The sequence below is a fragment of the Lonchura striata genome, chromosome 12 (assembly GCF_050655825.1).
Source record: "Lonchura striata isolate lonStrDom1 chromosome 12, ASM5065582v1, whole genome shotgun sequence".
Taxonomy (NCBI): domain Eukaryota; kingdom Metazoa; phylum Chordata; class Aves; order Passeriformes; family Estrildidae; genus Lonchura; species Lonchura striata.
Window position 1 is genome coordinate 13,743,212 of NC_140714.1, and position 27,360 is coordinate 13,770,571.

The following is a 27,360-nucleotide window of genomic DNA, read 5'->3' on the forward strand; positions in this document are numbered from 1 at the left end:
GTCTAGCAGTAGTAGCTGTCATGCAAGACCAGTCACTTTGCAAGAGATCTTCCCCAGGACCTGGTTAAACCAATTATCAAATAATTCATTTCAAAAATGGGTTTGGCCTACAAAGTTCTAATAGTTAAGATGCATCAGGGTTTAGGGATCCAAGCATTTGGTTCAGCCTCAAGTATATGTTCTCCAAAATACTCTGACAAGCCAAAAGTTGTTAGTCCAGTAACAAAAGGGAAAAAAATTCCAAGTCATATAGAAGCATGCTAAGATGAACCCTGGATTCTAATCTGGAAAATAAAAGGCCAATGTATAAAAGTCAATTCTATTCAATAGCCTGACCTGAATGGAAATTTTATCTTTCAAATGAGAAGCTTATCCACTTCATCCCTTCATAGTTTGCTCTCCAGATCATAAGATGATGCACTAGCATTGCAAACTTAGTTAATCGGCCTTTAGGATGCAAAATTATAGCAGATGTCTCCCTTTGAAGGGCAACAAATCTAACCCTGTAGAAATCTTTAAAATACATCAAAAAGGACTTCCTGCTATACCTTCTTAGGGTCTTACTCATGCTGCCATCCTGTGACAAAAAACAGTAAACGCAAGAAAAAAGTTCCACAGAAAAACCCCAGACTATTACCAAAACACTTCTGAAATTCCTTCCCATGTTTTAAGCTCAGAAGAAAGTCTTGCATTAAACCTAAAACTACAAAATACAATGTCTTAAAGGTGTGTGTAATTGCTTTGCCATTTTCACAGTGATAAACTGACACATCTCCTGATCCCTATTACAGAAATTGTCACAAAAAGGAAGAAAAACTACTAAATAGGTCAAGCTAATAAAATCTGATTATGGATCCCACAAGCCTTTTTTTTTTTTTTTGTCATCTATAACAGTGTAACAGGTAACATTTCCAAGAAACACCTTGCCTCATGGCAGCATCAGGAGATTAAAATGCTTCTCCTAACTTGATGAAATAAAGTACTCATAACATGTGAATTAAGATGGAACTCAAAAATGCCCACATTAGGCTCAGCACGCCCGAGGACAGAAGCATACAAAGAGTCAAAGCTTAACTGAATATCCTCAAGGTGTTTTAATTATTCCTAATGATAATAAATCCCAGAAAGATAAGGGTGCTTAATGAGATTTGGTTGGTTTTTTCTGTGTTGACCAAGTTTATTGTGTGAAACAGGAAAATAAATATTTCTTTTAAAAGCATATGATAAAAATATTTAGGCAACTGCAGGAATGCTGAAGAGTTTCTCTTAAAAATTGAGGTAGATCACCTAAAAATTCTGGCTTGCACATGGCACTGGTTAAAGAGAACCTTCTGAAGGGTGGAATCACTTGTCTGAAAATTTGCATCCTTTTATTTGGAGGAGAAGGGCAAGTTATCCTCAGCCATCCAAACAGATTAATAAAATGGTAGAAAATGAAATATTGATCAGTGTGCACAAAGCGATATTTTGCCTGATTGCAATTGTTCTAATTTGCCAGTTAATAATTATCTATTGCTTATTATTCCAACCAGATGAGAAAGGCTCAGCAGAGCCTCACTCACATGAGTGGAATCTGAATACAGGAACTTTTCAGACAGCTCACCCACAGAGAAGCAGGGATGAAGTGGGATGGGGGAGGGAGAGGTTTATCTTTAATTTGATTCCAGGTAGGAAGGGTTAAAATTAATGAAGTCCAGGTAAGGATTTGCTCACAGATGAAGTGTGGTCTGGGTGAGAGCTGTACCCAAAGATTCCTTGCTGGGCCACTAGCCAGTACAACTAAGAGTCCCAGTGTGACTTAACACCCTCTGGCATTTTTGCAGTTTATCTTTCAGTATCAGCCAACTAACTAAAAGCCAATTGCTTACACGAGGAGCACGTTTACCTTTGGTGAGAGGAAAAAAAAAAAAGACAGAACTATGCCTAGACAAAGGGATAAACACCTACTGTCATCTTACTGTGCTGCCATTCCCAGTTCCAGAATGGAAAAGCTGAGGAAATAAGTAGCCAAGCAACACTGATCTTCAGAAACAAATCTGTCTTCACGTCCGACACACAACAGGCAGCAAAAAATGTGGGACATATCATTAAAATTCCCCCTTTGATTAAAACTTTAATTTTATTAAAGTTAATCAATAATTACTTGATTATTACTTATTAATCAATAATTACTCCCCTTTGAGCAGTTGCTCTATATTCTGTTTCAAGAGCATTTGTGGCAAAGACTCCTCAGAAGGCATCTCAGCAGTTCTGGGGAAAGACATGGTCACCATGACACACCTGTCCCTACACCTGGCTCCCAGGCCAACCTACAAACTTCATTTCTTGCTCTTTTCCACTGTTTTTCCTCTGATGTCAGCTACACACCCAACCTTAGTAATAAAATTATTCCACAAGTCAAGCTTCCTCAACGATTTTCTGGTTTACTTTGAATTTGTTTAACCTCACCGAAGTGAGAGATTTTTATACCTATACCCCATCCTACCCTGAAATATACCAGTGACTGATTTCAGAATTTTGATTTTTTAGTGCTCCTTTCTTCTGCACACCTGACATAGCAGCTCTGGGCTAGGCAGTTGCCTAAACAGTAGCCAAGTACTACTAAAATACCACTGCTACATAGGACTGGGTGTACATGGTTTAAGTAGCAAATTGTTACTTTGTCCTTATAAAACTTTGGGTAAAACCAAAAATCAACCTCAAACAAAAGAAACATGGCAAAAATAACTAGGTAAAGCTAAGAACTCATTCACAGCATGCTCTGGGAAAAGCAGATGTCCTTGGGGGAGTAGTTCATTTTTAACTCTCATTCTTTCTATTTTTCATTTACAAGTATGCAACAACTTTATGGCAAGGAAGTTGCAAAGGATGTATTCTTTTATATGGAAAGAATATCTTTGAAAGGTCAAGAAAATCCAGACAGTATCTTACCAAAAAAAAAAAAAAAGAATCACAGAAAAACCAATTAAATCCTGCTCTTAGAACATCAGATAAGAGACCTGGTTTGTTTAGGACAATGAACAATGGTGCCCAACTTCACCTACTGTCTTCCTCCTTTACCTAATTCAGAATAAACAACTGTTAATACTTACGTAGCATGACAAAGTAAATCTCTGTTCACATTTTCTCCACATCTCAGAAAACCAGAGTTTTAAGGAAGGGTTTTTTTATGCCTGGACAAACAGCACCTGCAATACAACATCTTGCTGCAGTGCTTGGGTGTTTTTATCTCTGCACAGGTAGAGTAATCCTTGAATGTATAATGAATACATGGCAGGTGGAAAATCTGTACAGGTGGGTGCTTTCCTTATCAGCCTTTTTCTTGTTCTCCTGGATAACCATGTTATAAAAAATAAAGTTAACCCTGTCAACCTTATCAAGGCTTAGAATCATACCACAATTCTACTATATGATTTTTAAGGACTATTTAGATACAGTAAACAAATAGGTAATGCAGTATGTAACTCATTAGTGATAAATTTCACCATCTCAGACAATAAGGCATACTCAAGTGACTTTGTATCTTTTTTTTACCAAACTTCATAATGCTACACACAGCTACATAATATAGTCAAATGTAATGCAAATTTTTCCAAAATTTTGGGGAGTTTTTTTTAAGGACGGCATATGGTTATATACATATATATAAAACATATCTTGTAAAATCTATCAACAGCAATGAGAAAAAAGTTAACATGGAACAGATAAATAGTCCTAAAAATAGAATTTTGAACATGCAGTCAAAAAAGAGGTATAAAACTATACAAATGTTATTTGATGCCCCTTTCTAGCACAGTATTTAGCCTGCAGTTGTAAAATCCTATAAACAGTGTCTCTCTCTTTAAATGAAGGTGGCTGCCATTAAGAATCAACCAAGTAAATCAGCTCTTTTCTGCAACTATAGCAAAGCATGACCTTGAGCTGTTTCATGCACAATGAACAAGCAGAGAATAATTTACACTTTCCAGACAAAATCACATTCCACAACCAAGGAGAAGTTCTAGACTAAATGCAGTAAAAACCAAGGGGCATTTGAGGCTGAATGACACTGGTAGAGAGAGAGGTCCATGTTAACAAGTGATAGGACAAAAGGAAACAGCCTCGAGTTGCACCAGGGGAGGTTTAGATTGGATATTCAGAAAAATTTTATCTCTAAAAAAAAGGTCAAGCACTGGCACAGGATACCCAGGGAAGTGGTAGAGTCACCACCCCCAGAGGGATTTTATGTACATCAAGGTTAGCTTTGACATTCCTTCAGAGATAGGTATTGGGGTGTTTCCAAGAGCTGAGAAGGTACTAACAGCTTTACTATATGTGTATATATATATTAAAAATGTTAAGTTAACATACAGGAGTAAATCTGAAAACAGAATTAAATAAACTGTATTATGAAAAAGACAATTATCAAATCATATCAGAAGTCTGAAGCAAAGATAGACAATTGTGGGGAGAAGGAAATTAAATGTATTAGAAAGAAGAATGGAAATAAATGCTTAAGGCAAAAGACATGTTGTATATCAAGCCACTCATTAAAAAGGGAAAAAAGCAATTCCTTATACGTGACACAAGGACAGAAGAGTTGGTGTCACAGAAGGATTGCCAGTTCCCGTGGGAGGCAATGAACAGAAGAATTAAGAAGTGCATATTTTAAAATCAGTAGGTGAGAGAATCTCATTTTATTGTTCCTCTACAAGAAATGGGATTCTATTCCAGTCACTTTTCCTTTTAGGCAATTAAACAGGAAAACAAAAGCCATCTTTAAATTCTAACCTCCTACCCACCAAGGAGAAAAAGTAGAAATCAGCAAAGTACACACACAATTGCAGTGAAATAAATTACAGCTCGACTTAATGTGAAACCATCAAGAAGATTTATAATTACTCTTCATATTTAAACCATAACGTTTTTCTAGTCTGAAGAGCACTGCCCCCTCAAACATTCTCCCTGTCTTCCAAGGTTTCATTACTGATAACAATTTCATTATTGTTTATGACTATTGTGAATATAAAAGAAAACTACCTGATTGCAGGTCCAATCCTTTTACAATTTTTACAAAATTCAGCATTCCAAGAAATGGTTTAGAGGCTTGCAAGGCAGCATACAGTCACAGTAGATGCAGACTTTCTCATATACCCTAGATATATGTGGGAAATTTTTCTGGCTTAATTACCTGCTAGTCAACAACAATTCTTCACTTTTCTTCTTTACATCACTTCTCATCACCAGTCATGATTTTAGCCCTAGACCCTCAACAGAGAATCTGCTATTCTTTGACAATAACTGAGGCACACAACACTTTAGGCAAGAACTTTTCATGGAAAGCTACCCCAGAATGAGCTCACTTCAGGCTGCTGCAGAGGTGCCACTCACATCAGCAAGGGAAGTGACTCCCATCTGCACTGGCCTCAATCGACCCTGAACTGTTGTGCATCCAAACGTTATGGTAATTAGTTTACTTCCAAATGAGACTGAAATAACATTAATCCTGCATACACCTTGTTTTCATTCACGCTTCTAAGCCTTTGGAAACAGATGCTATAAATGACATATAGATTGTTATTTTTTAATAGCACTACCATATATGTAAAGTTATAGATAATTGACCTGTTCAGTCAACTAGATCCATAATTCAGCCATACCTACTTGTGATATTTGACCCCATTTTATTAAAAAAAAACACCCAACTCACAAAACAAAGAGTACCACACCTATTAAAACACACCCCACAGATGCAAATTTTGCACAGAAGTTGCCATCAAAATTTTTTAAAACTGCAGAGAGAAAGCAGGACTTTCCACATCTTTATACACATGGAAAAAGATGTTTCAGAACTGAATTGCATAAGGTTAATCACCAAAGTCAGGGGCAAACCAGAACAGGAGGTTTTTTGAAGGCTTTGAAAGCAGGAGTGTAATTTAATTCAGCTTAACGGCTGCACTAGACAATGAACATATCAACATTTCAGCCAAGACGGGAAAGAATCATCTCTGCCAACCTACAGGTCAAATAATGTTGAAAATTTTGTTGTTAGTGAAGCTCAAGCAACACAAGCCACAGTATATTCTGCCTGGATTTCTTGTCCTTTCAGCCACGTGAGAAAAAACTAGGCTTTTACTAGACTCTGGAGAGGAAGGTACCCAACAGGCAGAGAGGATTTGTGTGAAGAATACAAATTCTGTACTTTTCATGTCATTATTATTTAGGTTGTGCATTTTACCAAAGATTCTTCAGAAGAGCTGAGTTAGCAGCTAATTTTGTCTGACAAATTATGTACAGAATAATTAAAGCTTTCAGTAATTCAACTCCTATATATTTATAAACCAAGATAAATAAGCAGCATGCAATCAGATAAATATGGTCTACATGAATAATACTATACAGTAATGTTTGAATTATTCTAACACATAAGTATAGGTCCCAGTCCCTCATATAATGCTGTTCTGCCATCCTTTTTTCAGGCAAAATTCCCTAGACATCTTGCAATGTTGAGGAAGTTCTACTGAACAAATATATATCTACATTAATAACGTGCTTAAGGTGGTCTGGACAGGAGCAGTGCTAATTTATGAAGGTAGCTGAATTATATTCCTATTACACTGGGGTTTTGCAGAATAAAGGATTTTGGCAAGGCAAACTGCAAATTTTTTTAAATGTTTGAGCATTCCAATTTCATGCACCTGAGAAGCAAAATACAAAAGTCAGAATTACCTCATTACTAAATCCAGTTTAACCTCAGATGCCTTTCCTGAATTTAAATTTACATTTCTTAGCATATAATTTCTTCTTCTTTTTAGTTCTTGGCTAAAGTTTTAAATGACGTGGCACTTGTGCACTCAAAAATGTAAGCTTGGCTTTCTGTGATTTACATATTTTTATTATGTTATTTATTTAATATATTTGTCAAAAATAATCACCAGAATATGGATATTGTCTGCACTTAATGCAAATGTATTTATTTCTCCAATGGTCTTAAAATGTAGAGAAAAAAACAACATTCTTCATTCCACTGCTTTGCTCCCAATGTGTTCCATTCCTCTTCATTTGCTGCCTTTATTTGTCCCTGTTCTCACCTTTGGCTGGTTTTTGAGCTGCAGCAGCTTCCTGATGCTGCTCCTTTCTGCCATCCTTGCCTCCCCCTCCATGACAGAATTTCCCTTTGGTTTTGGAGAGAATTCTATCCCTCCCCACTCCATTTCCTGCACGTGGCATCCAAGGCACAACCAAGTATATTGGCTGTTACTGAGGAAATAACCACCTTCTTTTTCCAAGGACATTCAAAATGTACAAAGTGCACCAATAGATCCTAATCTATTTATTCTTCCTTTTAAGGGTTCATGCATCATAATTTAATGAAAAGATTTTAAGAAAAACAGCTGTATTTCCAAAACCTTCCCTCATTCTTAGGTATGAAATTATTACTAAGCTATAACTCATTTTATTTCTGCATCATTTTCTCAGGTGAAAAGACCCTTACTGCAGCATGAGCATGATGATTACAACCACTAAAGGAACTTTTAGAAAAATTACATTAATGGCAAATATTTCCAAAGGAAAAAAGCAATGGCTATAAACAAGTAGGAGTAACGAAAAGGACGGGGTGGCAAAGAATGCATGAAAATAAATTTCTGTGGTAATTGAAATGTAGACAGAAATAATCAGACACTCATAAAATGATAAATAAAATTGCTCGATTCCCAATTTAGCTGCATTTAACAATTGCAAATTTGACTCTAATGAGAGTCTTGTTGATTCTTACTTGGAAGAAAACCAGAATAGGTCAGAAAAGGTCAGCAGGATATAGATAGGAAAAAGTAGTGCAGAACTGTAGTTACGTGGAAAATGGATAATGAGAAAGAAATATCAGCATGGAAAAAATTATAAGGGAGAGAAGAAAAGCTTTGCAAATTTGCAAATTACTTTCTGATATCAGCAGAGCATATCACCTTGTATTCAAAGCACAGGAGGGATTTCATCCCCTGACAAAAAAGGTTCAATCTCACCACCAGTGCATTGCCATATGAAGATTTATTGCCAGCTACAGATTCCAAATATCAACAACAGGAAAAAGAGTGTTTTTATCAATTTTGTAGTTATTCAGGACTGGTATAGGAAACCATTTATTTTTTCAGTAGTGCAAACAGTTATATTTAAATAGTGTGTTAAAATTAGTGCCTTGTAGCTCTCAGAGCTCATCCATTCCATTCCACTTCCCTCTGTTTCCATATCCATATGCTAAGGTTGTTCTTCACCAGCCAATTCTCTCCATAATAAAGTGATGCCCCTAATTCTAATCTCAAAGTTTTAAAATATGAGGAAAAATGAAGTATTAATAGGCCCATTTTACAGAGAAAAATAGGAAAATATGCATCCAGTTGGGTAGAAAGGGGAGTTACACATCTTGTTTTAATTCTCAATTCAAGGTTTCTGGCACTCTCCATGAAATCCTACCACCACTACATGCACCAGATTTGTCTGTGACATTACAGGTTAAATTAGCATTGTGCATAAGGACTGCACTGAGTTTTGGCCACCAAGATTACAGGACTGAAGTAGACCATCAAGAAAAGGTTATCACAGGCCCAGGATAAAAGCCAGATATATCTATACACTGAAAATTCGAATTAACAGAAATTCTCCAGTTTTCTTTCATTCACACTTCTCTTTTTCACAAAGGTTTCATGAGGGATGCTAGAATTTATCCCTACTTTTACTGTAAAACTGCATTGCAGTTTGTAACAAGTGTATGTCTGAAATTTGGAGTAGCCAGATTTTTTCTCTTTCATGCCATCTATTATATCTTTCTTGTTGTACTTTGATGAAGAAATGGCAGAAAACATTATAAAAGGCACAATGTGCATAGGGGGTAATAAATCTGCTGGATGCAGATAGTCAATGGCTGCAAGTCATAATCTAAAGCTTTGCTCTTAGCCTCCTACCAGTTTTCATTATCAGTGAAAATTGCTATTAATGTAATACGATAGCATCATGGCCAAACAGCTCAGTACTCATACATTTCATGCAGCTGTCAGAAGATGATAGACATTTAGCTTCAAGGTAAAGCCAAAGTTTGAACTTTCCTGCTTTTTATCTCTGAAGCTTTGTTACTTTAGTAGATAATTATCTAATTTTGTGACCAATGATGTGTTCCCAACACATTAAATTTTAATACCCATAATATGTAGATTTTTTTGTGTGTGTTTCTTTTGAAAGTTAGCAATTTTAGATAGCTTGACACAAAATCTTCAAAGTATAATGAATAGCCAAGTATTAAAATGGGACCTGGAGGAATAATAGGAACATTGCATGCTGGGGCCCTGACCAGAGTTTTCATAATGTATTCCAAACAGCATTTTCACTGTGCTGTTACCTAACAGGCTACAGATATTATGACTGTATAATTTTGAATCCCACTTTTTGAAAACAAGTAAAATCCTTGTTTGTGTATAAAAGCACAAAGAAATCCCTTGACAGCTACTGTAAAGTAGAAACAGACAATAAGACATAAAACCTTCTGCCAGCTGACAGACTTTCTGTACAACACTAAGTTCACTTGAGATATTGGGGAGGATAAAGATAGTAAAAAAATGGCTAATAAAGCAACTGGGAGCTAAATGGCTTGTCTTAGCCCTAGATTAGAAAATAAATTCCTATGTTACCATGACAAATTAAAAAGTCTTCTCCTATTCATGCAATCAGCTAAGTGGAAATTACTCTTGAGACTTCATAATTATGAGAACAGTTACATATTCCTATTGTGAGTGGTAAAAAACCATCTGAATATCAAACAGCAGAGAGCTCAGTTTAAGAGTCCAAAAGCTACTCAGAACTATTTTAAAATAGGTCAAAAAAGTGTTGAGACCTGATGAAGCAACTAAAGAATTCCATGATGTTGTCTATGCCTGTCATGACAAAGTGCTGTGCCCTTCCATGCTTCCAGGAGATTATGAAGATGATGAACCAATGATGCTTAGGGAGGCAGAAGTGACACTCAGGAGTCAAATCAAAAGGGGAAGTTCCAGCTCAACTAACTTCTTGTCCAGTCTAGAGACAAGCATTGAAACCAAAGAGGTTGTGGTTTTGCTGTTCTTTAAGGTTTTAAAGGTCAAACTCAAAGACCCAAGAAATCTGCACTGATTTTAGATTTGAGCCCTCTTCAAACAGGAATCAGAATTAAAAGACCTTCTAAATCCTGTTCCAGAATTCATTAGTCCATATGTCCAGAAATAATGAAAAACAGAGCTCCACAGTGGAAGAAAGGAAGACTTTGTATAGAGGGGATGATGAGTGTTGGTTTCCAGAACCATTTTTGTGGAGTCATTAGTGTCAAACAGAAAAGTCTTAGTTCTTTGAGTATAATTAGACTTTTGTAATTCAGTATCACTGTATTCAGAACCCTAGGCAAAAGAAATCTACTCAGCTTGCACATTGTAGAGGAATGGTATCAACAAGACATATAATCCAACACCTGCACAAAATTCAGGGAAGCCTGTTAAATCCACGTTTTGAGAGCACAAAAAAAAACCATGAGACTATTAGAAGCCCTTCCACCTTTTCCTAAAAATTAAGAGGAATGCTTCAAGGAAATTACTGTCAGTCAAACACATGAGAAACTTTACTAAACAACAATCCACAGGATCCACACATTTAGCCCTGATATTCTGAAGGAATTATACACACACATTTCTCTCTTTATATCCCCAATCTTATGATGTAGACTAGGCCACCTTTTATAAGTTTGGTTTGTTAATAGACATGAGAACAACTTTTTCTTTCATCTTTTAATTCCTTAACTTTGGTGCTCCAAGATCTCAATCAAGAAGGATAAATAGAAATAGCTATCTCTAAGTGCCTCCTGTACTATAAAACTATTTATGCAAAACATTTGGCATCAGACTCAAAAGAAAACATTTCTCTCTAGAAAATATGCCCATTTAAATGCAGGAGATTAAAATGAAAGATAAGGTGGCTCAGAAAGAGACAGGGAGAAGAACAAAGAATACAAGTTGTCATGAAAAGTAAAATCAAAATACACAAGTAGGAGCAGCTACTTTGACAAAGAAAACACCTTCTAAGATTATATAATTTTTTATCATCTCAGTGAAATGCATTGGTTTAACTCTTTCCAGTTCTTTTAGGAATCTTGAAAGTATTGTTAGAAGAAATCACTTGTCAAACTCTTTTGATGAAGAATCACTACAAGAACCTTTATGCTTTGAAGACTCCATCCAACCAACCTAGCAGGCTCTACCTAAAGAAGAAAACTTCAGTGCAAGTAATTCTTCAGGAAAATTCTTCCAAAGAATAACAGTGAAGAACAAACTTTAACAAGTATCAATTGTGGTAACAAAGCACTAGGACCTGTGGCAGGTGCATGAGGAATCAAGCAGGAGTTTACATTTGATCATTTCCTTCTTTCTCACTGGGACATCCCAGACTCTTACAAGCCCCACTGAAGTTCCATTTTGTACTTCATAGTTACATTTAACTCAGGAACCCATTTGAACACCTTGTAAAGCTCAACCTGCTCACGTGGTTGTCAGACCTGAAGCCCAACAAGACGTGATGTCAGCAGTCCACATCTTTTTCCAACAACTTTAATCTATTAGAGCTGACATATTATTCCTCTACAGTAAAATGATATTTTATTAAGATCATTTGTGTGCTTAAAAAGGGAGATGAAAACCAGCAAGTCTTCATTCAGCCTGGCTACCCTGTAGAGCACTGACAACAGTGTTTATAACCTGTTCCTGCTCTGAAAAGTGAAGGATACCCCAGCTATGCCTTAAGGAGATATAGACACAAAGATTAATAGCACATAGATACAGACATCAAAGAAGAAATACAATTACTGTTATTGATGATAGTCCAAAATAAAGGATGCAGCTCATCTACCTAATATAAGGCAGTTCTTCAACAAAGTCTACATAATGGCCAGGAGCCTGTTCTGAGCAACCAACCTGCAAGAGTTCCACATTTTTCCAGGGTTTTCTCTCAGAAGAAAAAAAAAAAAAAAAAATAGTTGATAGCAGCAAAAAATTATTTCATTTGTTAAAGACTGGTTCTTGTACATCTACCATGGATATGGAGAACAAATTTATATTGCCCTATTTTTAATAAGTTGCATGTAGAATCTGTGCACTCTTTGTGAAGGAGTGTCTTGAGCAATCACAATCCCCTCATGTCTTATATCATTGTCTTTAAAACCACTGTACTGGTTATCATTTATTACATGGGTAACTTCACCTCAAAGGTCCTAGGAGACATGAGAGCAGAATATTTTCAGTAATTATGTGTCTCTGAAATTAATCACTTCTGGAAAGACTACCAAGACCCTTATCAACTTCTTTCCAACTGTGGTTTTAAAATAAGTGTTTTTGCCAAGACTTCCTTTTTAAATACAAATCTTGCAAGTATTTGATCCCACACTCTAAGTACTACAGCTTTACACAAATTAACTTGGCGGATACTAAACAGGATCATAAAAACATCTACATAATTTTTGCAAAAATATTATATATAAAGAAAGTAAAATGGAACTCCACCAGAGCTACAAATTAACTATTTCATTAAAATCTGTCAGTGAAGCTTCTACAGAAACTAGATGACAATCTACCCTATCAATATAGAATTTGTGTTGTAAAATGTGTTCAGACTTATTATCAGCAACAAAAAACTGTCCCCCACAGAACAGTAATGACATTTGCAAGTGTGGAGTATTGATCAGCAGTTACTTAAGAGTGAATGACCACTACAATACAGCATTTACTCGTGCTCGACATACCTTCACTGTCAAGATAATTTGCATGGAGAGCAGCTCCTCTAACCTTGAAATATAAGCATTTCCTAATACAGGATGTTAAAAACAACCATAAATACATTAAGCAAGGGAATTATCATTCTCTTCTCTTCAAGATCTGATGGTCTCCAGTTGGACTGTCTGCTCAATAATGTCCATATTAAAATATATTACTGAAAGTGTAATGCATTATCATGAACTTACTAAAGCCATCCCATATTCCTCTTACATACTAACAACATAACTTTTTTACTTTCAATAATACAAGAGGATCACACTCTGCTTGCAAAACCCAGAAAGACACAGAACATACTTCAAAATAGAGTGTGCTGAAGGAAGCAGAATATGAATTCAGCATAGCATCCCTTTTAGTTCAAGTGAAATCTAAAACATGATGTTTGATATTCAAGCTGATTTGACTACATTTTAAAACCATTACCAACACCAAAAAAATTATTACTCCTGCCATAACATTCAAACAGGAGAGAAAAATACAAAACAGAGATCATTCAAGGTGCAGTTTTAACTTCACAGAAAAGGCAGAACTTTATTGCAAAAATGAAGGCCAAGTGGTTTTTTGTTATGGAGAAAAAGAAGAAAGTATTCAAAGTGAGATAAGACTAATCCTTTCCTCTACAGATCAACATACTACCTGAAAATTAGCATGGAACACACCAGGTTTTCCCATCAAATACATTAGTAGCATAACAATGTGTTTGATTTTTTTTTTATTCTTGAACAAAGTTAAAATATATTTCTAGAAGAATTTACATCTTTATGCCTGCAGATAACATTAAATACTTCAAGACACACTGAAAATTTCTGTACCTAGTTTGGCATGGAGAATAATCTTGTCTTTCATGCAGCCCAAACATCTCTAGGAATTAAAGGAAATGGAGATTCAGGTTCTGCAAGTTCCAAAAAATCATTTGCATTAATCAACAGAATTATACTGTTGTAAAATTCTCAGGTGTCTATTCCTTTTATTTATGAAGGTTTGATTTTAAGTCAGTGCTAAGAGACACATTTTGCATAAACCAGACTTCAGGAGTCCAAATTATAATGAATTAACTCTGAATACAGCTTTTGGTAAGCTTTACAACATTTACTTGTCTGGTGAGATTTTGAGTTTGGGCTTTGGAGTAGGTGTCAGGTTTGGTTGGTGGGGAGAAAGGCATTGTTGCCGTTGGTTTGGGTTTTGGGCTTTGGGGGTGGTAGTATTTCCTTTGATGGGTGTTTTGTATTTCTTGATTCACAGCCATATGCCTACAGATTTTATTGATAATTTTTCCTTATTTTTGATTTTAAAAATAGATATTATGTTTGCTGGTTTAGAATTGCTCAGCTGGCAAAAGTTTAAATTGATATCCAAAAAGTCAGTCCATGCCTCTCCTTTAACCTGCAGGGCTCAGTCCTACTTGACCCTTCCTTCCAAGCAGTATTGCAGTGTCTCGAGCAAAGAAAGAGCCTACAAAACCCAAAACTAACATAAGGCTGAATAAAGAAAGGCAATTAATGTCAAGATGATTGCACTAAACTTGCCTAAGAATTTAAGTCCCTATTATACAATTTAAACTAAAGATAGATGCACTGTATGAATCAGATCCACCAGCTGAATGCTAATTGATCTAAATCACCCCATTATATTAATTTTGCACTGACATTTCCACAGTTGCAAGAAACTACCAAGATACAGCACCCCATGCTAGTCAGGGAGGTAAAATGCAATTCTGCACCTTTAAAAACAGGAATGCTCTCCTGACTGAAAAACCTGCTCTGAGAAGCAATGATTTGAGAATTCCCAACACAATGAAGGATTTGTTGAAAGGAGCAGGCAGATGCAGACTCCAGCTTCAGACCAAGGCAGGCAGTGCTTACATAACACTGAGGGCTCCAGCAGACAACTTACATAAGGGAAATCTCAGGGAGCCTTAAACAGGCTTCTGGTCAGGAACAAACCCTTGTGGGAGGACCAAGAAATTAAGGGTATTTTCACCATTCCTACAGTCGCAATAAAAAATAACAAAAATTCAGGAGGAAATGAAGAATTATCAAAGCTCAGAATATTTTTTTTTAAAAAGAGTGTCATCAAAAGGAACCTGAGAAAGCACAGACCACGCTGCACTTTCACACAGACACTGATTTAAGAGCTTTACTGTATTACTACAGCATTCCCCAAAGCCTGTTTTCCAAAATTCTAATTGCAGCAGCTGAAGTGAATATTTTCCTGGCACCTAAGCCTTGCTTTTCATCCCATATTTGAAGCCTGGCTTTGCCAGTGGGCTACACTCTCACATTCAGTATAAGACCCACTAAACACAGAGTGTTTACAAAAGAAAAATATCATAAATGTCAGGATTCAAATAAGGCAGATGTCTTTTGACAATCTAAGGAAAAAAAACAACACCTAAGAGAGAATTAAAATTAGTTCTTAGGCCCCAGTAGTATTTGCCAAGTAAGTGAAGAGTATGAACATCTCTACAGCATCAAGGAGTCTCTCCAAATCTATATGACAACTGTAAAACCTCCAGAAACCAGACAAATTACAAATAATACAGTTCTGTTTGCTACTGGATGGTTTCTCATACACTTAATGGTGTCCCATTTCTTTGAAAGCAAGGAGCATTTTTTTAAAGTGCTAATTTTGCTTAAAACCTCATTATAATTTCTGAAATTACTTACTGAACTATTATTTTCCAAGCAATTTGAAGCATCTGCATTTAATCTAAAGTCAATTTTGGGAAATGTCATGTATCCCAGGTAGTTCTAGAGGCATAGCAAAATACTTGGATAAGATTATCATAATGACATAAGATTATCATAATGACAAAAAATAATGAAACATTATTAAGATATGGGAAGTAGTGGATTTTAAAAAATACTTTCAAATAGCAACCAAAATATTCTTTTACATCTTTTGCAAACTCAAGAGGACACCAGTGCTGATGTTCACAGTACAGCAAGACCTTAAGAACTGCAATAACTCCATCAATATTCACAACAGTAAACTGGCAAAAAAATTCTTTAATGAGTATCTCACATGAATTAATTTGCTCAATGAAATTTTAGTGTGGGCCAAATGACTCAATGTGCAAAACATTTGGGCAGTAGAGACTGTCAATCACGCCTTGACTGTGAGCGCATCCCTTTGAAAGCAGCACTCACTCCGTGTGCTGACAAAATGAATCAAGTAACCTTTACATTAATATTTCATTTAGCAAGCCTGTATTAAGCTAAATGGCACTCCAAAGCAGTTGACAGTTGAGGAATCTATACTGTCCAGATCCATAATCATACACACATTTTGTATCTTCACTTGTTTAAGGATGCTTAATTTGTAATCAGGAAATGTGGGCTCCTCTGGTAATATCAGAATTCTCACTGCTTCTAAAAGTGGAATCTTGACTTTAAAATGACATGGATCTGATCACCCAGAGCTCACGGTAAATACCAAACATATTCTTGATGCCTGGCTAGTTGGGAGGAAGGGGGTGGGAAAAAAAGGCATTTGTACTTCAAGCCCTCCTGTGCTTTCACCTCCTTAGCTGTTGTGACAACCTCTGTCACTTACTTTGCATGTTGAAAATACTTGCAGACCTTGAAGTTTGGTATGTTTCTATTCAGACAAGCTTACAGAAAAATATACTTTATAACCATAGAAAAAAGTACATGCTACAGTTATCTGGCATCCAGGCTCATTTGCCACAATCAACACCAGGATACAGCAAGCTTAAATGGACAGAGACATTTTGAAATTCTAAATAGAAGAAAAAGCAACAGACATCTTATAAAAACTACTGCAACCAGAAGGAAGAAAAAAATAAAAAACCAATATATGTGACAGAGGAGTAAAAATGCTCCAAATACCTGCCAAACCTGTGTTTTTTCCTTTTCTCTTTTATTAAATAAGGAAATATAAGCAAGAAAGAAAAACAGAATAGCTTTGAAAAAACAAACTGTCCACCTTCAAAACCAGAAGCACAGACTGATTAGTGAAACAGAAAGGATGCTGATGAAAAGGTAAAATGAATAGCTTCCAATTACCTACAATTATAACAACCAATAGGAAGCAATCTTGCTACTTCAGAGGGAAAAAAACATCACGATGACAGCAGCATCTACTATGAGGAGGAGAAGGAGGATTAAGGATTCCATACTGACTCTTGGTGGATTTTACCATGATTGCCACACACGGTACATTCCACATTCTCCTGGCAAACCTTGGGCTCAGGCTGGGTTGGTTTCACTTCTAAAACCATTTTTTGCACAGAAATGGCTGCACATGGAAGAGCTCCAAAGTTAAATAAAGATACGTGTTTGTTATGGCCTAATAAAAAAAATAAAGCTTTTTAATAATACTTGATTGCAAACTAATCAAAACTGAAAGCTCCATCTGCTTTATGAATTTAAGGTGTTCATAAAAAACAGTGGCAATGTAAGACTACACAGATTTTAAAGAATGTGAGCTGAAAGTATAATAAATATTGAGTGTCCAGATTTTCATAATAAAATGAAAGCTTTCCCAACATATTGAAGTGAAGCCATTTAAAGGCCTTGAAAGCAGTATGAGACCGCAAATATTTTTGTTCTTAATAGTTCGGTATTTTAGCTTAGTGAAATTCATGTTTTACAGTCCTGGGTATACAAATCTGAAAAGGCAAGCTCCTAAAGAACTCATATGTCTTTAGTAATTACTAAATCCAGTTGCTTTCATTTTAAAGGATAGCACAAGCTTATTTCAGCTGCTACACGTACTGTTATATAATTTCACACATATATAAGCCTTTTGAAATAAATACCGAAAGCTCAAGGAATAATTTCCCTCACAATTAGACAAAAATAAGTGTACTCAGAACTAAAAATCACATCTACAAAAAATTCAACAGAAATTTAATATATGGGTTAAATGAGTGTTTTGATCAGTGAATGTCTCAATGTTTTCCCATTTACATATTACATTTTGAGAATAACATGTTAAATGCCCCAAAATAGCAGTCTCAATCTAAGATATACCTCTCTTAGTCTCTCATTTTGTTTGCAACTGTTGTAAAAATAAACTGCCCACAACAGAGAAGTTTACTATATATTGCATATTTAAATTAAGTCCTTGATATATACCTAATACTCAAATCTGCTTTTTCATTACCCTCTGTCCCAATTATGTAGACTTATACCAATTCCTCAAGTTTTTGCTATACTTCACCAGCTTATTACCCAGCTGTGCAGCTGAGCAAGAAGATAACCACATTCATTCCTCTTATCTATAATGATGTAATACATCTCAGCACTGGGTTGAGATGATTGGGGGAATAATGGCATTGTAAAAACTGCAGAGATGACAAACAACAGTGCAGCCGCCTTCTCCTGATACAGTGCATTGTGTACTTAGAGCCCAGGGTGAAAATAATACAATATGCACTAATTCTGCTCCTTGAATGAAGTTAATATCTTTCATAAGAAACAGCTGTTTCTGCACAGAAACATCACCATCATCACAATGCAGCAACCAGACTAAACACCCGCAACCTGGGCTGAAGCCTAGGCTACAAGAAATAAGCGTTGGAGTTTACTTTCCAATGGAAAAAAAAAAAAAACTCATTCCAACAGAAAAATATCAGGTTAAGCAAGGACTCTACAGATAGTGCAGTGCAATGCAAAGAGTCATCAGGGACTAGTATGCAATACAAAAATAGATCTTGGACAAAAGCACGCATAGCACTGCTCTCCTCTTCATTTAAAAAATTAAATCTGCCTCCATTTTCTCTGTTAAAACCTTCCTTATTACAACCAAAGAAATCCTTACCTTCTGTAGGAGCTGGGAACCTGAGTATTTGGCTGCAATAGATTTGATCTCTCCACCAAATGCTGAAGCCCAGAGCTTTACACTGTGAAGAAAAAAAAGAGACAGGAAGAAATGTAATACACATGTCAGAGCTAGCAACAGAGACTGTAACAGCTTCAGCTGCAGTCAGAAGGATCCGAGCAATTTTGCATTAGAGAGCTCACTAAGGAACCTAAGCACAGCAAAAGATCAGTGAAGCTGTACAACTGTAAGTACAAACTAGACCCTGTGCTAAGGTAAGGCCTCTGATATGAAATTACCAACCTGAACCATTAACATTTAAGGAATTAACTTGTACAGAAACATGCTTTGGCACAACATGACATATATCCATTGAAAGGAAAACAGTAGATAAAATGGCAAAACAGTTCTGAATGATAAATTCCCACATGAGAAAGTGTTAACAGCATCAATTTCAGTAAATGCAAGCACTTAAAACTCAGTGGCCACATACTCCACCAACATATGCTCCTACAATAAAATCATAGTGCCAAGCACCTTGGAGACAACCACTTCAAACAGAGCTGACAGAGGAGCAAAGGTGCCCTGGAACAGTCAAATATCTGCAATACAAAACCAGGAGAACTTGAGCAGCCAAGTTCTCATCCTTGAACATGGTCCTGAGAGGAATAGCATGAAAGCACTTACACTGACAAGGGGATCTGCTGCTCCGATCCAACCACATCCACTAAGGCTGTGTTAAAAGCTGTCCAGAAGATAAAGAAAAAACCCCCAAAAGCCCGAAGAAGGTTCAGGTTCTCTGGCATTGTGCCTCTCTGTGCCTGGAAAGGTTTGGGGAAAATCAAGTGAAGCTTAGTTCAGCAGCAGTGGGGCTTGGCTTCTAAAAGCTTCTTTTCCCCACTCTTACCCCCTTCCACTAGAAGGGGACAGTGGAACACTGGAAAAGAATAATTCACAGCTCCATCCTCATTCTTCCAAAGAATGACCCTCTCTGTGTAATAGGAGCGGGACCAGAATCGAAGCTCTAATGACTTGAAAACTATTGTGTCCCTGGTAACAGCAAAGCGTTTTCCAGCACTACTGCAGCCACTTGCATGTAGTTCTTTACAACTCCGCAGTCAGCAGTGTGCCGAAGTTACTTCAGTGACCTACTGCTGCTCCAAAGTGCCCTTAGCAGCAAGAAAGCAGACTATTGATCCCAGCCGGGAAGGCTGTCTTCTCGCAATTACTGCTCACTTTGCAAATGGAAAGCTGCCTAGAGTTCTCCTTTCCCTCGCCGATAACCTCCAGCCTTCATCCCAGATCAAGGCAGGCAGAGCATCGGTTCAGCGCAGCGGGAGCAGCAGCCTTTTAACGGGATAGCGCCGAGACAGGCAGGCACAGGAGGAGCTGGACCGGAGGAGGGCACGGCCAAAGCAAAGTCTGGAGGAGCTGAAAGTGCAGTTGAGCCCTTCCAGGAAGGCGAGAAGAGCGCGCTGCACATTGCCGGGGGCTGAGCTTGGGAGGGCTCGGCGGGGCTGGCAGGGGCGGGGGCGTGGGGCCGCGCACACCCACCGGAGAGCGCTCCAGGCAGGGCAGGGCTGCGTGACGAGCACCTGTCCGTCACACAGCCCGGAGCGGCGCCGGCCGCCCGGAGCGCAGCGCTGGCGCTGGCCGGAGCATCCCGGCCGCAGGGAGGAGAGCGGCGGTCCCTGCCCGCGGAGCATCGCCCGGGAGCGGCGGCGGCGGCTGCCCGGAGCGAGCCCCGGCTGTCGGTCAGGCTGGCACATTTTTTATTTAATCGAGTCGTAGGGAGCACGTCCTTGTGCATAAAGGCGCGTTTGCTGCTTCCTCCCACGCCGGAGCACTGCAGCAAGTCGCTCTCCGAGAGCTCGGGACCAGCAAAGGCTTATGAATGAAAAGAAATGCAGCATAAGTAAATCAATGCGGGCTGACTCCAGCCTATGAATAAATTATTAATTTGTGCTCATAGAAGAATCCTCTTGATATAGCAAATATAGGATTACAAGCTCTTCCACTGAGGGAGCAGCGTACGGAGCAGGAGGGATTGGTCCAGGTATTTTTGTTGTTGTTGCGTTTTAAAATATACCCTCCCTCCTTTTGCTTTTATTCTTCTCCTTCTGCTTTTTTCTCACCTTCTACTCCACTAAATGTGCAGACTTAAAATAGCTACTGAACTTTAATGTAAACAAGTATGGCAAGACCATGATCTGAGCATGGGCTGAGTCATCCTTGCATCCTACAATATAGCTCGAGTGTCCGCTCCAGAATTCTAGTTTCTTCCCTCTGTAGTTAGAATTAACACCTCAGAATATTCACTCTGCCTCTGTACACTGTTCTTATCTTAATATTTTCTATATTGAAGCTCGAGATGTATTACCTGTATTTCTTTCCACATTAACATCTCTAAGAGCACTGAATAGTTTGCTTTAAACATCAGAACCTCTATTCAATACCTAGCTGGCAAAAGCTTCCCTGCTTTCTCAGAAGAAATGAGAAGTTTAAAGATAGAAAGACTAACAGGGGAACTGTGCAGAACAGAGTAGCACAGCACCCTGCAACTTTCACCACCCACCCCACCATGAACAGTAAATAGATCACATTTCCCTCTGTACTAATACCTTCATATGAAGGCAATAAAGAAAAAAATGCTTAAAAGGAACATTTGTTTTGTGTATTACTGAACCATTTTGAACGTCCTGTTATCTGTGCTGTTACTGTGGATTTCCTAAGCAGTGTTTAAAACATGCTGCCATGTCACCAGGTGTTCAGCTTACCTACAGGCAGAAATGTAAAAATGCACACTGTTGACTAACAGTATATAATCAATTATGTGCTCCTTTGAACATATTACATAAACAATAGTATCTTTGCAATGCCAGGAATGAAACAAATGGGTGAATGTCTTAATACTTGTGCTGTTTGCTTCTTTTTACATGCTAAACACTGTCAGACAGTAAATTCATAAGCTCATTTTGTGAGATTCAAACAGTTCTTATGTTAACAAAGATCCTTATCTGCTTCAAGCAAACACAGTGCCCTGATGACAAGTAACAGTTACCTTCATTTCTGAAAGCATTATTGGAAGCATTTTGAAAGCACACAAAATGTTTGTGTTCAAGGCCAGCAAAATTTAACATAGAATTAACCCATCACTAATTACTGGCAAGAAAAGATGATAAAGTCATTCATCAAACCTTGACTTTGTTTATATTTATCATACATTCAATACTATATCAGACCTACAGACCTGGTGTGTGCAAAATTGGACACTCATTTAATACAAAAATTGTATCATTACTAGTCTAAGAAACTAAATTCACTAAGAAAATTAATTTTTGCTTGGAAGAACAAGCTTCTTTTGTGTTAACAAGCACTTGTGCACACCACACCTCAGAGTGCTTTCAGCACCTTTCACTAGTGCACACTGGGTTTGTCTGTGCAGGAAATCAGTTCCTCGCGACCATTCAGTGCATGGAAAGCAAGCCTGAACCACAACACTCACAAACTATCTCAGGTGACACCACAACCTGTCTGCAGCTGTGTCCTGGCCTGAGCACTGCTGACTGTTCCTGGTATGCAGATCACTGCAGTCGTGACACCAGATTCAAAATTCATGTCAGCATTTCTCCCATGTTGCTCCCATCAGGATGCAGAAACTTTCCCTAAGTGGGTTTGCATAATGAAGGACCAAGAGAAACACAAGGAAAAAAAGTGGTAAGTCCTGCTGAAGAGTTTCAGTCCTTTTTACTGGGGTTAGAGCAATGTGTTTCATTATTTTCTACAGTCTTGTGATGTCCTGTTGCAAAGGCAACAGAAAGCCACATTTCGAAGCATAGTAATGAATTTATCTTTTGGAAGTAATGTGGCATTTCTATCATGTCTTATGCTGTTAGAGACAACTGCTGAATCTGGAATAATTTCTGATCCCACCAGAAAAGTGTATGCACAGATAACTGACCAGAGAAGGAAAGCATTCATGCACATAGTAAATACACATTCTGAAACCAAAGTGCATCTCAGCAGAAAGTGCAGGTAAGTTCCTTACATGCCACTGGTCCCTGAAGTAGAGCTCACCATACAAGTGTATTAAGTTGCATCTCCCTGCTCCTGGGTCTCTCATTTTTAAGGGATAAAAAATGGCAACTAATTTTCTGCTGTGTCCTTGACAATCAAGCACAATGGTGTTTTTTGGTATCTCGCAGAAAATGAAATAAGCTGTTTTCCCTATGAAAGCAGAAATAAAACTTGGATATGTGACTCAAATGTTGTAATGGAAAGTCACAGACAGGAACAGAGAAACTTGATGAATCCCCAAAGGTTTTTCAGAGGATCACATTCAAGAATAACCAAGGGATTGCAGAAAAAAAAACAAAAAATACAATCAAACCAACCAACAAATAAACAAAAAAATCTAGGTCAAAGGATAATATGAGATATGACAAAGGCTGAAGCACAGACTACAGAGTAAAGCAAAGCCCCACATAATAACTACCTGATGAATTAATCTCATTGTTCTTTTCTTTTACCTCCAGGTATATTTACACTTATGAAAGGGTGCAGAAACAGGGTCACAACTGCATTATTAGTGTGTATTTTGAGGTCTCCAAGGTCTCTCACTTGTCAAACCCTAATAAAAGTCAATCAAGAGCCATACAGAGAAGAGAACATATGGTGCACTGGAGAAGGGTAGGAGGAAATGATATAATTAACACAAAGGTTTATTATATTTTTTTTTCTGATGCTTATCTACAATGAGTTCTAAACAGAGTAATAAATTCAGAAGGCTGAAGTACTAAAAGCCTTGCTGAAGATGTAAGCCACCTCCACTGGAAATTAATATTTTCAAAAGAACACAAGAAAGGAAAAAAGTCAGTTTATCTATATTCCACATATATTAGAAGATTCAGATACTGCAAAAATAGAAAAGCTCTAACTACTCTATATGATGTGGTATTAATACTTGCTTTGTACCACATTCCTCTGCACTTCTAAATACTAAGATTATAAATCTTAGTGTGTATTCTCCACAGTGATTTTTTTTATTTAACAGACTAAATTGTCCATTCTCACTCTTGTTTGATATACTTCATTTTATAAAGTATCCCTTAAATAAAGGCAGTGGGAGAATAAAAAGGGAAAAAAATGATAGGATATAGAGTCACCTCATACAGTAAATTATTTATTTTAATGTCCCATGGTAAAAATCCTTCCAGCCTTTGACAACTCCATGAACTTTCCTCTTACTTCTGTATAAGCATAATGTTTCACATGCACTTACTCGTGGAAAATAGATGCAGGAGAAGTAGAGGGATAACAAAAGTTATCTCAGCTTTGCAAAGCTTGAGACTGTCAGATGAAAGGCAAAATCTGAAGGTTCTGAATTTATTATTTGGAAACAGCCCAGTGGTGGAAGCACTCAGAGCAGTGTTTGCCTGCTGTGAGAACACAGGCTCGCTTGTTTGGAGTGATCTGTACATCTGAGGAGAAGCAGGAGGCTGCACATGAAGCCTATTCTGGAAAGGCTGAACATGTATTCCTAGAATTTGATGGAGCTCCCATGTGTCTAAATCTAAATGTTCCCCTGGTGTGGGAATGCCAGGCTATTGACCAATTCCAACCCACTTACAGCAAAGATTGAGGTCAAGTGGCATTACTCACTGGCTTAAATGAGCACAGCTTCACATAATGGGCATGAGAGTGTTTCAGAGAAACAAAAATCCTGCAGAAATTCTGAACCACATCAGTATTTATGTGCAACTTTACAATATTATCACCTTGTTTGTGTATGTTGTTCAGGTCAAATCAAGCACTAGTATTTAATCCATGAGAGCATTAAGAGCATGCACAACCAATTTTTACATATAATCAATCACTTACGCAACTAGAAAAACAAATACCTAAAGATTTTTAAGAATACTATTATACAATCCTAATTAGTATGTTGGTAGTACAGCATTTGAGGTTTCTGTCACATTATCTTTAGCACATTTCAACACCCAATAAAGCTCACAGTTTGCCACAACCCCCCAAGGAACATGTGGTTAATTTTGCTTTCACAAAGCCTAAGATCAGCTGGCTTTTGAATCTCCACAAGGAGTTAAAATGCAAAAGAGCAAAGCATTATCAATCCCAGCCTATGAGAGCTCATACTGCATGGCAAGCTAGAATGCTTTAAGCTAATTATGTTTATAGCTACCCAAATCCAATTTCAGCAGTCCACTGTAGCTCTAGTCTGTTACTGCCATTTTACATAAGCTTCATTTATTTTGAATTTTCAACTATTAAGACAAAGTCTGCCTTTGGTTTCTTTCAAGTGTTTCATGCTGGGAAATTAACTCTTCTCTAAGCAAATAAACTATCTTTTTACTCCCAAAGCTGGTGCTAGGTTGCAAATGTTAATGCTTTCAATGAATTCAAAATACCTGCAAACTGAAGATAGGACTTAAAAATGAGAAACTATAATTAAGACCTCTGATATAATGAACGGAATGCTATGGAAATTAACCTATCTAGCATTCTGACAATAAAAAAAACCCAAACTAGGGGCCACAGAATATTTAAATGTGAATCTATTGCTGTTTACACTCTAGAATGAACCCCATCATGTCTATAATGGCCTGTGAATGTTCCCCCCAAACCTTACAAATTCCTCAGAGTCACTTGAAGGGACCCTTGTTGCAGCATCAAGGGTTAGGAAAAACATTACATTGCGTTGCCTTTACTCCAGACCTTGGCAGGATTGGTGACACTGGGTGCCAAAAATGAAGTATTCAAGGGAGGAGGGAGGAGCAAGAGTCCCGAGCAGCCCCTGCCAAAGGGGCACCTTCTGCAGCAGGAGATGAAGTGACATCTGTGCAGCCACTGTCATCAGGGAGGTCAAAGTTCCAACCACTCAGCTGAAAGCAACCTGCAGACTTTAGGTTGGCATGCAATTATTTTCAAAATAACACTCTTCTTGCTAAGTGGAAAACATAACGTGGCTTTTAATCCAAGAAACAGTGCCATGTCAAGTAATTACACAGAGCCATAAGGTACTTCAGAGGCCCATAATTCTGTCACTCTCCTATTAATTCCTACATCACAAGTATGAATTTTGTGGTGGGAATGTGGCTTTTATGAAGTCTTGACTAAACTGCCAGTTTCTTGATCTGATATTCACCACATTTCTGCTTCTTGAGTACAGAAAATGGATTTTGTATAATTCCATGGCAGCAGTTGCTAACCTGTGATCCACCTCTGCTCTATCACTTTGTTGAGCCTTTTTCATTTATTGTAAACATTGACTTATCCTGAAAATCAAAGTTATCTCAAAAGGAAAGTTATCTCAAATTGGAAATAGTGTGTATTAAAAAGTAACAACTGTGGTAATGAATTCCAATAAATTGTTGCATAAGGAAGAATAATGTGAAATAGAATAGAGTGTCCTGTGACATTATCATACTAACATATCTGGTTTCAATTGCAAAGAAAGGCCACCAGGAACTACCAAAAGACAAAGACATTTCAATAAGATCTAAAATACTGGGGTAATATAATACTACTAAGCAAATTTTTTAACTTTTCAGAGTTTGAAATTGATTTAACTTCAAGAAGAGTGTAATATCAAGTCATTATTTGTCTTAAGATCACAATAGCAAGCTGATAGAACCTATTTAAGAGTTGCTGGCTTATGCAAATCAAGTTTCATTCCTTAAGGGGTTACTGTCACCTTGGGTAAGAATCAAATTTAAGATTGCATTTTTCCCACCAGTGCAAGTGCATTCTTGTTCTGGGGAGCATTAATTGATGGCATTTGGCTGCTGTAGAGAAATGAAAACATGTATTAGGGCACTTCTAAAATATCCTAAAGTGGAAAAGTAGACTTGGGCATAATGAATGATTCCAACATCACACAAAATACCCCATCAGAGGAAAAAAAAAAAACACCAAAACAACAAGATAGTTTCTTATTCTGGGGTTTCAAGTTCTGCCTTGTGTATATTGCTCAAATTCTACTTCTACTTTAATACTATAACTTGACATTACATGTCATAGAAAGTTCACACCCACAGAAGAATAGCAGATTTATAGGTTTGTAGGTTTTTCAAATATATTAAACCATGATTATGTTTAAAAGATGCAAAGTAAAAGTAAAATTGATACCCATAAATATACTAATAAGTGTTAGGTAAAATATTTGCCAGAGCATGCATTTCTATTTTACAGGCTGTTAATCCATCATAGTGTCAGTAACATTGCAGCAGACACACTCAGACTGCTGTGCTTATTACTTTTTAATGCATCACTCCATTTTAAACATTAATACTAACAAGTTCAGGCTATAATATAGTTGTCCTTCCTATCCATAAAAAGTAAAGGAAAAAGCCACCACCCAAATGCCAGTTTACACAATTTTACTTATAAACACACAATACTTGATAGATTTTAGAAAAAAATACAGAAAAAAAGAAAATTTCTGATTCAAACTTATTATTACATTTTTCCACCCCTATATTTTGTGGTTTTGAGGACTGGAGTTTGTGAGAGGGGGAAACAGGGTTGGTTTGGTTCAGGGTTTTTTATGCTGTGAAAACATTTTTGTTTAATCTTCAGTTGGGACCAATAAAGTAGATTTAGATAATGGATTCAACACAATGTTTGAGCAAAGGTCAGTGGCAACAGCAAAGGGGATGCACTGGTGACAACACCAGTGGCAATCAAAGTGGATGTTTTATTATATGTGCCATTTATCAGGGACCGCAAAAGTAAGAATAAAAAG

The 27,360-nt window shown here is 37.2% G+C and overlaps 1 protein-coding gene across 2 annotated transcripts in view; it reads right to left on the reverse strand.

The window, feature by feature from the left end:
- Positions 1 to 27,360, reverse strand: part of CACNA2D3 (calcium voltage-gated channel auxiliary subunit alpha2delta 3) — a 419,754-nt gene that overhangs the window by 372,164 nt on the left and 20,230 nt on the right. The window contains exons 2-3 of one of the 2 annotated variants that reach the window (XM_085590607.1): positions 19,287 to 20,486; positions 18,600 to 18,681 (exon numbers count right to left, since the gene is read on the reverse strand). In XM_085590607.1, coding sequence (XP_085446733.1) covers positions 18,600 to 18,681; positions 19,287 to 19,405 — 201 coding nt within the window. In that variant the 5' untranslated portion in view covers positions 19,406 to 20,486. Of the gene's footprint in view, positions 1 to 16,844; positions 18,551 to 18,599; positions 18,682 to 19,286; positions 20,487 to 27,360 lie in introns of those variants that run through there. The other variant, XM_085590609.1, reaches the window with a different exon arrangement.